This window comes from Corvus hawaiiensis, chromosome 16 (genome assembly GCF_020740725.1).
Source record: "Corvus hawaiiensis isolate bCorHaw1 chromosome 16, bCorHaw1.pri.cur, whole genome shotgun sequence".
Taxonomy (NCBI): Eukaryota; Metazoa; Chordata; class Aves; order Passeriformes; family Corvidae; genus Corvus; species Corvus hawaiiensis.
In genome coordinates, this window is record NC_063228.1 from 1,408,563 (window position 1) to 1,423,880 (window position 15,318).

A 15,318-nucleotide genomic window follows, 5' to 3' on the forward strand; every position below is an offset into this window, starting at 1 on the left:
TGAAGGGCACAATCCTTCCTGGTATAGATGAACTTCAGAATTCTCACACTGGTATTTATCATTCTAAACCAATTCCCAGAAATGAGAGAAACTCTAGCTATAAAAGGTAGGAGACATAAAAAATAATTCAGGCTATAAAATTAGCTATTAATGTTTTACCTTATTTGAGGTGAAAGAACATGGGGTTTTAAAAATTAAAAACTGCAAGCAGAATATAAAATAAAAATCATTAGTAACAAATTACTACATAGGGCAATGTGTTATCCTTGGGCTTGCAGATTAAGAGAACACTAAGCTTAAATGGGATTTCATCACTTTAATAAGTATGTCATGAAAAATAACCAAAGAATTCAGACTATTTGCTTTTAAAATAAATGGCTCAGTCAGCTAACACTGATTTAATGTTAATAACCAATAGTAACTGAACACTTACAAATAATGCCTTTTTGCATTCTAAGGATATTATGGTGTCAAAATTTTCAACCCTTTTCTGAATTTTTTCATTAAACCTTGTTTTATAATTCAGATTTAGGACTTTTAAATACTGCTTTTGAAATAAAAATTTACACAGTGTGATAATCCTGGATAATTAAACATGAGCACACAGATATGTGATACTGTGATGGAGAGACAGGGTAATTCATCATTTGTCTTCTGAGACACACCTTCTATGGACTCAGACCATTTCTTGAGGTCTTTTTTTGACCATATTGATTTAGGCAGTAGAGTTTATCTAGTTACATAACTGACTGAGCATCATGTCTTCCCTTGATACTTCACTTGTTTCTGCTACCTCCAGCTGTCTGAGCATGCCAGTATCAAAAACACATGGCAAGAAATGCAAAAATGGATCAGGCAGTAAAGGCTTTTCTATGTAAAGGGGAAAAAAAAGCTATTGGTGCAGAATATTGAGAACTCTGATAATGAAGCATGATCAAAACAGTACATTTATCCTTATCTGCAGCACATTTCAGAAAAACACTTGCTTAATTGTTGTAGTAATAATTAATGGCTGCCATCAACCAAGTCCTTGCTGTGATCTTTCATACAAAGACATTGATGGGCACTCTGACAATTATTTTGGGTTTAATCAAGAACTGAATTCCAGAACAAATAGCAGTGGAGAATACAGCTGCTGAGTTCTCTGAGGAGATCACAGAAAGGAAGACATCATCTTGAGAGGGCTCTTTGAGGGCCAGGAGGAGCACCCAAATAAGAGTTGAGACAGCTCTGTCATCAGAATTTTTCCTTTCCCACCATCCTTTTTACTGAGGTTCCATTCATCTCTCACAGGCCAAGGCAGTGTTCAGATAGGTGTCAATTTTCCAACAAAAGATGATAAATTCCTTCACCCCTCTCCTGCAGAATCCTTGGTTAGTGCCACTTTTTTAATGGGGTCTTTTTAATCTTTAAAATTTGCATAACTATTCTAGACTAACTGTAAGTTTTCACTGATAGAATTTCCTCTGATGTTTCTGGGTGAACCTTTAGTGTTACCCTTATCTGTTGTGCAACATGTTCTCACCTAGCACTGAAAGCATGTTTTTTTTTTTTCTTTACTAAATCCTGTAATATCCTAGAGTTGAAATTGGACAGCATTATGTAAATATTCAGTGCTATTCTATACATGTCCTTTGAACAAAAGTTAAAGACAAAAATGCTTCAGTTTTGCTTTGTATCTTGCAATGTGTAGTTGTGCTTTTGCTGTCACAGTTTTTATTGCTTTCCAGCAAGTTGTGGCTACCAGCAAAGGCTGAAACCCAGACGGTCACACAAATATTCACTGTTATTTACAGCAAGTGTAGAGTCAAGGGACTTGGGCAGGAGTGAAATCTCCCTTCAAAGCTGAGACCCCTCCAGGGAGGGCTTCAGGCATTGCTGGTCTGCAGGAGAGACACAGAAGTTGTTTGGACAAGATCCTTGACTCCCCCTTTATTTGCCTGGAGATTTTGCTGCTGATTCATGGCTTTTTGATCACGGTAGCTTTGCACTCCAGTTTCAAAGCAGGAGAACTTTCTAAGGAATTACCTCTGTGCTAATCTGTATTATAGCTATGCTAAACTATAATCTATTGAGCGTATTTGGAAGATTTTGATGAATTTTGTTACATTCCTGTCACCTGTTTTACTGCAGGTGGCATGTCTCTGTTCGTTTTTCCTTTTTTTGGTCACTTTTCTAAAAAGACACTTTGTTCTGGGAGCTCATTTTACTGCTTGGATTTAATGCTGACTTTGGACTATTTGAGTCTATCTGCCTCTGCCTTTATCTCAGAACTCTGTATTTCACTCTATTTCACTGCACTGTCACTGGTTTATTTGCTTAGGGAGACTAAACAGAATTGACTATACTTGCCTTTAAGAATTACTGTCTTCATTTTCCATACACAGAGATCACTTGGCCCTGTCATGGGCCCAATCCAGGTGTTACACAGCTGAAGTTGGAAATGGACACATCATGTTTTCAGAAATTTTATATTTAGGTACAGAGGTAGTAATTTCTCTATCTCCCTGCCTCTTCACTTCTGTCATTTGTATGCTTGTGTCCCAAAAGCATTCCCTTAACCCTTTCCTGTGCAGACAAACTGACTCCATGTAATAGGGAATTATTTGGTTTATAAAAGCAGACATGGCAGCATAAAAGAAAAAAAAGTCTCTTGCAAGCCTAAAAAAATAATCCTGTGTTTTGATTATATTTTATTTTTTCAAATAGTATTTGATGGATTTAATAAAAAATTATCTTATTTTTTTGTATAGCTGCAGATATCACTAGTATCTGTAACTTCTTTAATTTTTAAAATTTCATAGCAACCTTGTAAGAAATCCTTATAACTTTTACAGAAGATATTACAGAACTCTATCAGTATAATGGGGAATTATTGGAGGTTTAAGAGGTATCTGATCTCAAGTCACTGAGTAAAAGTCTTGGCTGTTTTTATTGATCGAGTAACCTTGTATTGTATTTCTGCTCTGCCAGTGCCTGAAACAGAGCAAGTTATCATCTCCTAAGTGGATTGAAAAGTGCTATGGGAGTTCAGCTACTGTTTGCTGCATTCTTAGCTGCACCACAGAGGAGAAATTCTGGGTGGAAAGAATACTTTTGATAAATAATTTATACTGTTTTCTTTAAGGTTTGGGTTTTTTTACAACTAGTGGAAAAGTAAGTCGTGCTCTTTTGCTCTGTATGTATCTTAGCAAAGTGGGAGAAAAGCAGAGTGTAATGGAGAAGAGCATGTAATAGAGTTCAAATCACAGAGCAAACTCTCACCATATCCTGTAAGAATACAATAAATACAGTTTTATTGAGAAATTTTCTAGAGAACTAAGTGGTTATCTTCCTGCAAGCAACTACACCAGTACAAAAACAATACTAGAAAAATTCAACTTACATCTAAGTGAAATCAAGGCCTTTGACTATTGTAATTTTTTGTGGAAGCAGAATTATGCCTTTCATGGGGTGATTGACTGGCAAAGAATAGATACCATGTAAGGCAGTCCAATTACTTTAAATAACAGATTAATGGCTCTCCTGTTTGTGAAGATTGTGTGGGTGGGATTGCCAGTCAGCCTATTTGCAGCTGGTGGCAGGTGTGAATCAGGTTGATGGAATAAATTTTCTTCTGTATGACCCTTCATGGTCCTCGTCTGCTCTATTATTTTGGTCAGTGGGTTGGTTTTATAGTGTTGTGCTTTTCTAAAGGCACTAATACCCTTCAGCATAAGGCTTTAAATTTTAATTAACTCAAAGAATTAGCAACTCACTGCAATCTCATTCTCAGGAGTCCTTGGTAATCAAAGTGATCCCCTAATAGACCTATTTATGTTTTCAATTGGATTTGTCAATTATGTGGATTTTATTTCTGTGTAAGCTGAAAACTGTAAACCTCTGGGATTGTGCTTTTACTTCAGGCCCAGCAAAAAGGATGGCTGTCACATGTTTGCCCAGCCACAGCCTTGTGAAAAAAATTGTACCCTCAACCTGGGTAACACAAAGGTATATGATTTTAGTTTTCTTTTCTGCTTCCCCTGTCACAGGTGCGTTGTGATAGTGAGATACAAGAGCTACGTCAGTGGCAAAAGAAGTTGAGAGAGGAGAGACACATTAATAAGATAGTGAAAGAATTCTGGACTAAGCAGGAAGCCAAAGGTAAGTGAATTAAATTGTGGGGTGTTTTGGTTGGTTGGGTTTTTTTTGTTTGTTTATTTGTTTTTACACTGTGTTGAATTTTTATACTTTGAGTTGTGTTAAAAAATAGGCCACACAGTAGGACACCAATCCCGAGAGAGAAGGTAATGTCTGGTGGAAATGCTTGGCTGTGTCTTTACAGTCACTACTTATTCCACTTTAGTTGCCTGTGCAGCTGAAAGCAGCAGTGAAAAATGCAATATAGGGCCAAAATTCAATAATTTCAGAAGACTATTACAATTTACTGGCAGAGTATTTCCTAGGGCAGGATTAGACATCTACCAGCTACTCATCATGTAAATGCTGATTTTTACCAGATGGGTTGTAGTACAGTTCTTCTGAACTCAGGGATTTCTATCTGGTAAATATTCTATTGGCATTTTCCTGTAGTTATTTACAGCAGAACTTGGCCTGTATAGTTCTAAAAAAAAAAAAAGAAAACAAACCCAAACAACCTAAAAAATTGCCAAGGGAAATAAGGCCAGATTGCTTCAAGAACTAGCACTGTAATATGTTATTTTTTTGCCCTGTTTGTGGAGAAGGCTTTACTGACAGGGCCAGGTTACCATTCACTTAGGCACAGAGGTTTAATTGTGATTATTTGCCCAGCCTCTTCGTCTGCTAATGCAGGATTCACTAGCTCCTCAACCAGTCTGCATTTTAGCAGCCTCTGTGGGCTGGCTCAGCCCTGATGCACAGGGGAAGTGCCCTCCACAGGCAGGGCAGGAGCTGAGAAGGTGTGAGGCTGTTCAGGGCTGGAGGAGGGCAGGTGGTGCTGTGGCAGTGAGCACTGTGTGCCCTGCACTCCGAGGGCACTGGTGTGTTCTCACATGGCCAATCTTTGCCCTGAACTACAGGGGAGTGATAATTTTAGTGATAGGAGTTTGTTGCAAGGGCTCTATGTAGATTCTCCCAACATTTATTTATATTTATGTTGCAGGTTTAATCTATGAAAGATCAGGTTTTATTTACCAGTCCATGAAATTGCCTAAGGGATATTTTATAGCTGAAAATAATGAATTCTGAGGAACAAAATCGTACATCACAAGAGGGGAAAACTGTGTTTATGTGTGTGTATTTATATGGGGTGTTCATATGCAGTAAGGGAAGTAGAATTCTTGGTTTTAGTAGCTTAGACCTAGAAGGTTAAATCATGTAGTAACAGTGCACAAGAATGATGAAAAGATAAAATCAGTGAGATATTAAGTTGTCTTCCAGCAGACTTGACTGACATATAAAGAAAATATTGGCAGAGCAACCAAGGTTTCCTTCAAGTGGGATTTCACAGCCTCTCTACTACAGTCTATTATGAGTTTACTTGGTAAAAAAATGTAGGCATCTTTTTTTTTTTAAAGAAAACGCATATGTATGTGGGTTTGAATATCTGAAAACAGTGGATTCAAATTTCCTATAGTAAAATTATTCTCATTATAAATGTAAAACATAAAAGATGACTTTTTCTTTTTGTAATACATGGTCCATTCTGTCAGTGTTAATTGTTGGAAAATTGCATTCCTGGAGATAATGATAGAGGTTGACCTAGCAGCCTTGCTAATTGCTTTTAAGCAATTGCAATTTAATGTTTGTGGCTTGGACTCTGTTTTCAATTTGTTAATATTTAAATCATCTCATCAAGGCATGTTTTTTCACACATTCCATTGTCCACGAGACCAGTAAGAGATGCATGTTTCCCACTTCTAAGAAATAAACCTATATATTCACACCAATGTGAAAAAGGATGAAGATGATATTAGACTATTCATCATAGTTTGCAGTCTTCCTGCATGTAAAATCTTAAAGGTGAAAATTACAAGTTCATTTTCAGAGGACATGGTGAAGCCATTCCCAAAATGCTGCAACTAAGAAAAATAGGGGCTAAGGGTGGACTGTGTCATTTGACAGTTAAATTGATTAAAAAACTCCTGTGTCTGAAGAAATCGAATCTTTCTATAAACTATACTTCAGTTGTTTTGGAGACTTATGTAGTGATAAGACTTCCTTTGCCAATTGTTTCAAAAGGACAAACAAATTTCTTTTTAATCACTCTCACAGAGCTTTCCTGTCATCAAATCATTTATTTTTGGACTCTAGGACACACAGCTGTTTTACCACTTCAAAGAAAGTTCCAAAATTGCTCCTTTTCGTTTTTCTTAAACCAGTATAAGTTTATATTGCTTATATCACATCAGCTTTCAATATTATCACCCTGTTTCTGTAATTTCCCAGCTGAGTGCTGCTAAGTTAATTTAAGAGTATCCACACATCAAATAGCCTTGGGGCCCAGACAGATGACTGTTTGGAAACAGCTGTACTAGTTTGAGAAGTTACTGTCCAGGGGTTTTCATTATCAATCTCAGCTGTGATGCCATAATTCATTTTGTTAGTGCTCCAGCTGCTCTTATTTCTGCTCTTATTATCCTGCTGTTGATTAGTGTCGTTAAACCCTATTTCATTATAAAGTCAGCAAGGTTAGTTTAACTGCTTTTACCAGTGACTCCATCCAACCCAGCTGACTTCATGCTGAAATGGATTGTGAACACTCACACAATAATAGCATAACACAACTACTTTTTAGCCTTGTCTTTCTATGCATTTTGTTTAACTGAATTCTTTAATTCGGTTAACTCAATCCCCTTTCATTAAACCACTGAACTCTTTGTATCAAGCAGACAAAGCATTTATTGTTACTGAAAACTCAGATATCACAAATAAAGCATTACAATTCGTGGTCAAAGGAAAAAAAAGTAACATTTTAAAGTAGATACAGCATTTTATTACGAAATTAACCACATTAAGAAAAATAATAAAGGTTCTCTTTGATTTGTATATAACTAACTCTGTTTATTAGATGCTGTAAACAGTGTTGAATCTAACTGTAGGGGATGAATGGTGAGCTGCCAAACAGCTCTTAGAAAATGATGACTCGAGCAGTAATGTGATTCTATTGACACTACTAGAAAGATCAGCATACCTTCCATGGAAATATCAGCCAAAGACTCAGTTAATGTGAGCTAACAGGCAGAGCCTGCTTTGTTGGGACTTTCAGCACAATGCTATGTGTACCTTATTGCAAGGGTATGTTCTAGGTAAAAACATAATTTTATGAAAGTGTGTTTGTATATGATACTTTAAAAAAAAGGTAGTAAGAAGACATTGAAATGTAAATTGATTGTAATTAAGAAATCCAAAGGAATTCTTAGTTTCTTTTTCTGGTTTCAGAAAGTGTGTTAAAACATGCCCATTAATTTTGAGACAAACAGTTGAGTTTTCATTAGAACAACGCCGGAATGAAATACTTCTGGAGGGTCCTTTCTTTTTCAAGTAGAGACCAAAAGTCTCATTTTTATAGGGTGATCCAGCAACTTCCCCATTAGGAAGGCAGCCCTGTGCTTCCTTGGCCAAGGCTTCTGCCGTGCCCCTCTTCCCTGGCAGTGGCACTCGTGGCTTCACGGTGCGTGAACGGCTCCTCCGCTCTGCTCCGCTGCCCCTCGGGAGGCTTTTCTGCTGCATCAGCCTGATAAACTGACTTACCCAGTAGTGACACAGTCCTTATATCCAGCAGAGGGGAAATGGTGCACCAGTAATGCAGGGAAGGAGAAGTGCCCAGCTGTGATGGGCACTCAGTGTCAGAGGAGCCGCTGTGCCCTGTGAAGCCGCGGCCACGCTCGCTGCGGGGTTTGTAGGCAGGGCTGTGATGGTGCCTCATGTGAACCACTGACTCTCCCCTGCTTCACAGCATGTTAAACATTTCTATTTTTTCCTCTAAAATTCTTTAGTCTTCTCTCAGTCTCTCTTTTATACTCTTTATTATTAGTTATGCAAAGTGCTCTAGGATAGAAAGTGTGAAAACTGCATGAAAATTACTTTATGCATTAATAGCACCTTGCAGGACTGTTGACCTCTTTTAATGCATATGCTGGCAAAATTTCTTTTTGAGTGCAAAGAAGAAATTGTGTTCCTTTCAGCATATACCCAGGATCATAAAGCTACAGCATTCTTGGCTGACATTTTATTTGCTATACTGCTCCACTGCTGTGTAAAATTACACTCCACAAAATGATCTATATTTAAAGTATGACAGTCCTTACTGTCTGAACAATTTCAGACTGAAAATGTAGAGATAAGCATAACACTTAAGACTCACTTTAGTGGCTCACAGCTTTAGACTTGTAGGGAGAAAGAATTTTCTCTAATATAGCACAACTGATGGGATAAATTTGTTCCAGAATTTTTTACAGATTAAAAAATTGTTTGCCTTCTACAGAAAATACAGTTAATTTAAACCCAACCTGTACAGAATGTGAGTGAATAGCAGATTGTGGTTCTGAGCACTGCTTTGTGCAGATTTAGTACTGATGGGACAGCACTGGAAATGAAAAAGTGTCTGTCCTACAGTGAAAGGAATTTGAAAAATATTTAACTTTTTAATGAAAATACTAAAATCTTCATTCATCACTTATGTGAACAAAACACTTTGCTGACACTTGCAATGGTTACTTCTCTGCTGTTGGAAAGACTGTTGCTGCTGTTACACAAGCAGCACTTTCAGCTATGGTATGTCCTAAGGGCATTCTTTTCTTCTTCTTATCTACATAAAATTTGTAAAATTTTAGTTTTAAAAAGCAGTGTTCTTAGGGAACATAATAAAAGGAATATTCCTGGTTTTATAGCAATACCAATTGTGACCCTATTAGCTGGCAGCTCTTAGGAATCAACCATAGCCTGGGCTTTGCAAGGCACTTGTGTAACAGAGAAAGCACAGTGTGTGGAAAATCTAGTTAAATCAAAATAAGACAGAAAGTAATCTTCACAGCAAGTGAGGGGGGTGATTTCCAGATAAAGGAGGGAATATTCTTCTACATTCCATTCAATTTTCAAGCTGTATTTTTCCTTTGGCAGTAGAAGTTATTACTCACCTATCTGGAGAGATTTTTAAAATACTTCTTTCATAGCAATAATCTTTTCCCTTGGGAAGATGCATCCAGCAATACTCTGAAGAACTCAAAATTTAGGTGTTCTGGAAAATCCTTGCAAATATGAGTGAGATACGAGGGAGAACAGGCTGCATATTTTAGGAGTGCTAGAGCAGGAACAGATGCACAGTGTCAAGCAGCAAGGAAATGCAGTCACTCACTCCTTATACAGCTGTGATGTCTCCACCTGAATGATGAAGAAGGATTCAAAAGCTTAATATCAAGTTAAGCTGAGCAGGGGAAGTCTAGTCTGCATACTTTTGAAGGATGCCTGTATGCAATCGTATCACATCAAAGTAGAATTAATTGAAGAAGAGAAAAATGTAAAATTCAGAACCCAGAAAAAAATGGCTACATTGTGAAACTTCTTTAAATTCATTCCATAAACACCCTTAGTATTGGGGCCATAAATGAAGTTACAGCCACATGCATGTTTGCAGGACTGAGTCGTTTCCCAAAGAAAATATTGAAAAGAGGATATATTTATAAATGGGGAAATCTTACACTAGGCTTAAAAAATATTTAAAATTACTGTAGGTAATATTGTTGGATTAGGAAAAGGCATAGTCTGAATAGCTAATGGATTTCTTAAAGACTGCATCTCTGTGGTTTATTTAGGAAAATTCAGCCCTGTAAAATGTAAGGAATTACTCAGTTTTATGTGAGAGTTTCTTTCTCCTCCCGCCACCCATTTCACCAAGGGTGGTTGAAATAATTGAGGAAGATTTTAAACAAAATAATTTGTTGCTAATTTCATCTGCCCTCCTTTTACTGCAGCTGTAATTCTTTAATTAATCTCATAATGGAACTCTTGTAAGTGATGACCTCCTCATATTCAATGGTTTTACATTTTTAATCTGTTCTATAACATTTATATACACACACAATATATATTAAGATCTTTATGTTGAATGTATTTCTTCTAGTAATTTGGTTTCAAACTAAGCTTTATAAACAGGTTAAAAGTGGAAGGCTGCTTGCTGTTAGTAGGACACTGCACTTTTAAAAGAATTTCACTCCTTTTTTTAAAGTATTTCTGTATTTACAGTATTTGGCTTTTTCTTTCTGAAAGCAAAAGTGCTGCAGTCAAAATGGTTTAAAATGGGGGCATATATATGATTGCTTTTGATTTAAAAGCACATGTATAAAATTTGACTTACATGGAAGACCTTAAAATTTCCTTTTTTTTTTAAGAAACAAAAAAGAAAATCAAAGAACAAAGCAGTACTGAAGGCCGAGTACGTGGTGGTGGTTTTCATCAAGCCTAATTCAAAATGCTTGAGATGTTTCTGAAAGTTTAATCTTGGCACTAACAGCTGAGAATGTAGTGATAAAAGTCATAAGACTCAGGATACAGAATCCAATTTATTGGTCCACACCCTGGACTCAGACATCTTTGAAAATTTATAAAGATTACAGTAACATTTAATTTCTGAAACTATGCTGGGAATGTTTGAAAAAATAAAAAGGAAAGATGATCATTTAGATAAACTACAGCATGTGATGATCTGAACAGTGCTTACACAGGCACAGCAGTGGGTCTGTGAGCACAAGTCTGAACTAATCCTCCAGTACCAAAGCTATATTTTCACTCATCACTCTGCAGTTGCTAATAATGATCTGTAGTGGAAAAAAAGGACAATTGCAATTTGGCAATTTTTCTGTGATTATACAAACATCTTTTCTTTGGTTTTGTTTTTTTGGTTTTTTTTTGTTTTTTAAAGGAGAGCAGAAATTCTTCATGGGTTCTGCAATCTTCTTTGTTTCCTTTTTCTGCTTTTAACCTTAACAGTGAAAAACATTGGAGCATTTTTATTGAAAATGCTGGTGGTGTATTTTGTAAGCCATTTAGATAAGCAAACCCCAAATTTTTATTTATAGGTATGGGATGTGCTAAAAGCCTGAAGAAAAGGCTGTCACCAGCTGAAAAATAAAGCCTCCAAATAGTCCTGCAACAAAACTAGATTTGAGACTCTTGGTTAAAAAAAAGAAGGGGAGAAGTGGGGCAGGGAAAGAAAGACCACAAGCTGTTAGGGGAGTCTTAAAACACAACTCAGAATTCAAAGGAGGGGGTGACAGATTGTAGACCACAGGAGCTGCTTGCCCTGACTCCCTTTAAGCCCTCCCTGTGGCATCCATCACCCAGGTGTCTTTTCCAATGTAACAGTCTGTTTTCTTACCTGGTGCTTTGTTTTAGTCTGTGCAAGAGTTTAAATCTGGTAACTTTGCAGAACCGATCACATTTTGCAAGTCAGAGTCATGTCAGAAATAAGAGGGGCTAATGGGTATAAATGCAGTTTTCATGAAGCTGCCCAGCAAATCTGGAATTCTGGGTTTCTGCCTGTGTTGGTTTCTGCCTGTAAATCCCCAAATGCTTTTAGCTGGGGACCTGCCACTCTGGAATGATTTCCATTTCTGGTCAGTTCTTTCTGTTTTCATCGTTCTCTTTTTCTGTCTTGACTACTTACATTGAAAAATACTGCATTCATCAGATGCTCTGGAGATGCACTGGTTGCCTTCATTCTGGATTTTCTTCTCTCAGTCCAGGGTTGTGTTCCATAAAGTGTTGTGTTTCTGTGGCTGTTCTCTTCATAAATCTCAGGTCATTGAATGATTTGGAGGACACTTGAATAATTGTAAGCAATAGTCTCCAGTACCTCTAATTCTCTGTAGTTTTTTCTCTTCTAACTCAGGTGTTCATGTCAGTTGTTGATCTCCTTTAATACTTGTATCTTCCCATATTTCTTTTCTTTTTGTACATCTTGAATTGTAAAAATGCCATTCAAATATATTCTAATGAATTCTGAGTCTTTCTGTCAAAATATGAGGAAAGCAATGGTCCATTGCACAAACAAATTCTGCTAGAGATCTTTCAGCCCTTATTTCCTATATGCATCTGAATGTTGGTGTTTGGAAGTCTCCTGTATGTCAGCTCTTGCTTTGCTAATCTGATCCTAACTGAATTAAAAAATGCCCTGAAACTTTTTGTCCTTTACAGTCATGAAAGAAAGACTAAGCATTTGACAAGCCCTGCTCCTCATTTGGAGAATTAGGTTTGTCCTGTCACATTTTAAAATCCATCTTGCAGAAGCTTCTTCTGCCGAGTGATCCTCTGACAGTTCCATTTCAGATTCATGTTTTGCAGGAGTGTCCATGGGCATAATTTCCATTTTATCATTTGTTTGTTTAATGTATCTGTATTCAATAGATCATTTTCCTATCACTAGTGACTAAGTATTTCCTGGAGTGAAAGGTTTCACTAATAATTGTATACAGGCAGGCTTCCAATAGTAAGAGGCTAAAATTATAAACACTTTATAAAAAAACTGTCTCTTTAAAAGTCAGGTCTTATTTCAGCAAGATTGCTGGTGGCTCCAATTTCATGTTCAGGCTTCTTTGGCATTTCATTGGGAGGCTAGGGTGAAACTCCTTTCTATATATATATTTTACTCTAAGCCCCTGCTAATAAGTTATTCCAATAGATTTTCTTTAATGGATTTTCATCTTCTTATAGTCTGAGTCTATAGTATCTTTCATTACTGTTTTCAACTGTTTAAATTACTAAATGTAGTCCTTGGAGCTCTATGAAGAAGTGCACTCTATAGAAAGTGTGGGTGTATAAACCTTTCATAAGCTACTGTCACAAGCCAGTTGTGTTACACAGTAGTGCACAAAGTAGGTCATAGTTTATTCACTGTTATGCTGAAACAACCAAGTGTCAAACCAGAACATCAGTCCTGTACATTAAGATGAGGGAAAATGATGTCTGCCATCCAAATTAGATGTTAAGGATGTTTGAACTTAGTGCTTATATAAATAGGACAAAAGCCAGTCCTCAGACAGCTACAATACTTGCAGATCTTTGAATTTTCCCTTCTCAGGAGCTAATGAACAGTAAACCCAGACACTTTCCAGTGCTTCCCTTAGCCATCATCTGTGCCTCTGCGTTGCAGCACATACATGATAAACTGTGTCAAATGAGCTGCATTCCCAAGGAACGTGGCAGACCAAGCAGTAGATGCCTTTATTGTAGTAGGAATAGCAGATCAAAAATAGAAATTAACAGTTGTGCTCCTCAAGAACAGCCCCCACCTCACCTCCAAAGAAAGTTATCACAGTCCCCACTAGTGCTTATTATTGCAGTGGTGCCTATAGTGTCCTGTAATTTAGAACGTGCATGTGACTAAAGCATAGTTTAATCAGATTTTCTCACTATTGAAAACTAAGAGTAAGGAGTAAAAAGACTGAAAAATACAGTAAAGAGACTGAAACATAATGCTAGCAAGTTAAACTGTTCTGTCCATATGACCTATTCAGGTAGAAATACCAGTACTAGAAGAAATAAGTGAGATGTGAGATTATATTTTTTTCTTAACTTACACAGTTACAGCACTTAAGGGCCTCAGTTCCTCTGTGTCTCAGGACTTCAAACAGGAGCTGATGTTCTAAAAGCGCATGAAATACTGATCATGCTGCCAATGAGCATGATTGTGTTAATTCTAATATTGCACCTCCTTAAATTAGGCATTCTCTGTAGATAATTTTCATACACTCAGTTACACAAACACCTTGGGATTTCAAGTGCTTGTAATTTTTATGAATCCAGCCTTCTGTGAGAACAGTTTCCTTGGCATTGCCCTGAGACTGGCAGCAGCTCACAGTTGCAATCCCCACTGTGTAAATGGCATCCTGGGGCAGTTTGTTCTGCCCAGTTATGTCCATACACCTTTCCCCAGCATGCAGGAAAGCTCAGCAGAGAAACAGGAATGGTGTCCAGTGCAGCAGGATCACAGCTGTGCAGTGGTGGGAGCTGGCCCTGCACGGCTGCACACAGCGACCGCGGACACGGAGGGATGAAATGGGAACGGTGCTGCTCAGGTTCAGCTTTTAATACTTTCTAAAAGCAGCTGAAAACTGAAATGGCTCTCTCCCTCTGCTGAAAGAATGATAGGACTTCTAAGACTGAAATGGTTAAAACTCAGCATAAAGAATGGCACAGCTGTGAGCCAGGTTGTTGATGTTGACATTTACACCATTCGTTGCTTTTAGATTTGTGTTGTCTGAAAGAAACGGGCTGGATTATCAGGTACTGTAAGTTGTTCTAAACATCTTCCTTGGGCATTTCAAAATACTTTAGGCAAGCTAGTTCTGTGTGAGGTGTCACAGCCTGAAAAATACATTTCTCCAATGGAGATTTCTACTGAAAAAACGTAGCCAGGCAGCTTTGTTCTCCATCTTTCCAGGTTATCTGAATCCTGAGGACATCTTACTTTTCTATCTGCATAAGAAGCAAGTATATGTCAAAAACTATTTACATAACTGCCTGAAATCCAGATTTATGCTGACAGCCTGTGCTTCCTGCTTGGTGTGATGTGATTGGAAATTGTTATGCTTAAGTAACACAGGTTATGATAAGACATGGACACTACTGACTAAAAGCACTGCTAGCAGATACCTAGAACACCTGCTCATTTTAATGTGAAAGTGTGTGAGCCCTAAGGTTTCTGAGTGTTGCAATTTTTATTAAATATTTGCAAACGTCAGCCTCATCACATCAAGGAATATTAGATAAAATTCAATGCAATAGAAAGTATTTTGTATACAGGACACTCGTAGTCATGTGGGATATTAAATCCACTCTTGATTTTTCTCCTTAACAGCTGTACAAACAGAAGCCCTAAAATCCAGAAGGATCTAGTGCCATCGAGGCACTGGGCCTGTGTTGCCTTGACCGTTGTAAAACAGGGTTTATCCTGCTGCTGCAGTCTCATTTGGGGTTTCTAAGGGATTGCTGTGTCCCTCCTCATACAGCACTTTTCCTGTATGCTTTCTGTGAGCTGAGATCCTCCAGGTTGGGAGCACACTGAGCACCTTAAATTAGCACATGGGCCTGCTGCAGCCCAGCATTCCTTGTATGTATCAAGAGGATTTTGTTTGCTGGTTTTCAGTTGCATGCCTTGGAAGGGTAACTAAGCTCTCCTGAAACTGTATGGACAAAATGGGATTTTTTGGGGATTATTTGGCTTTCTTTGCCTCCAGCATAGCTTTTATGTATAAATTTTCCAACAAACTTGCTTGATGTAAAAGGTGTATAGTACAGATGCATCTTCTGAAGTGTAGGAAATAAAAAGCAGATTTTTTTTAAGTTGAAAGGCAGTTTGTA

The 15,318-nt window shown here is 37.6% G+C and overlaps 1 protein-coding gene across 1 annotated transcript in view; it reads left to right on the forward strand.

Annotated features, from left to right (window-relative positions):
• The window catches only part of IQCK (IQ motif containing K), a 38,947-nt gene that overhangs the window by 21,442 nt on the left and 2,187 nt on the right, over window positions 1-15,318 (forward strand). Inside the window, exon 8 of the mRNA XM_048321219.1 lies at window positions 4,032-4,143. Coding sequence (XP_048177176.1) covers window positions 4,032-4,143 — 112 coding nt within the window. The remainder of the gene's footprint in view (window positions 1-4,031; window positions 4,144-15,318) is intronic.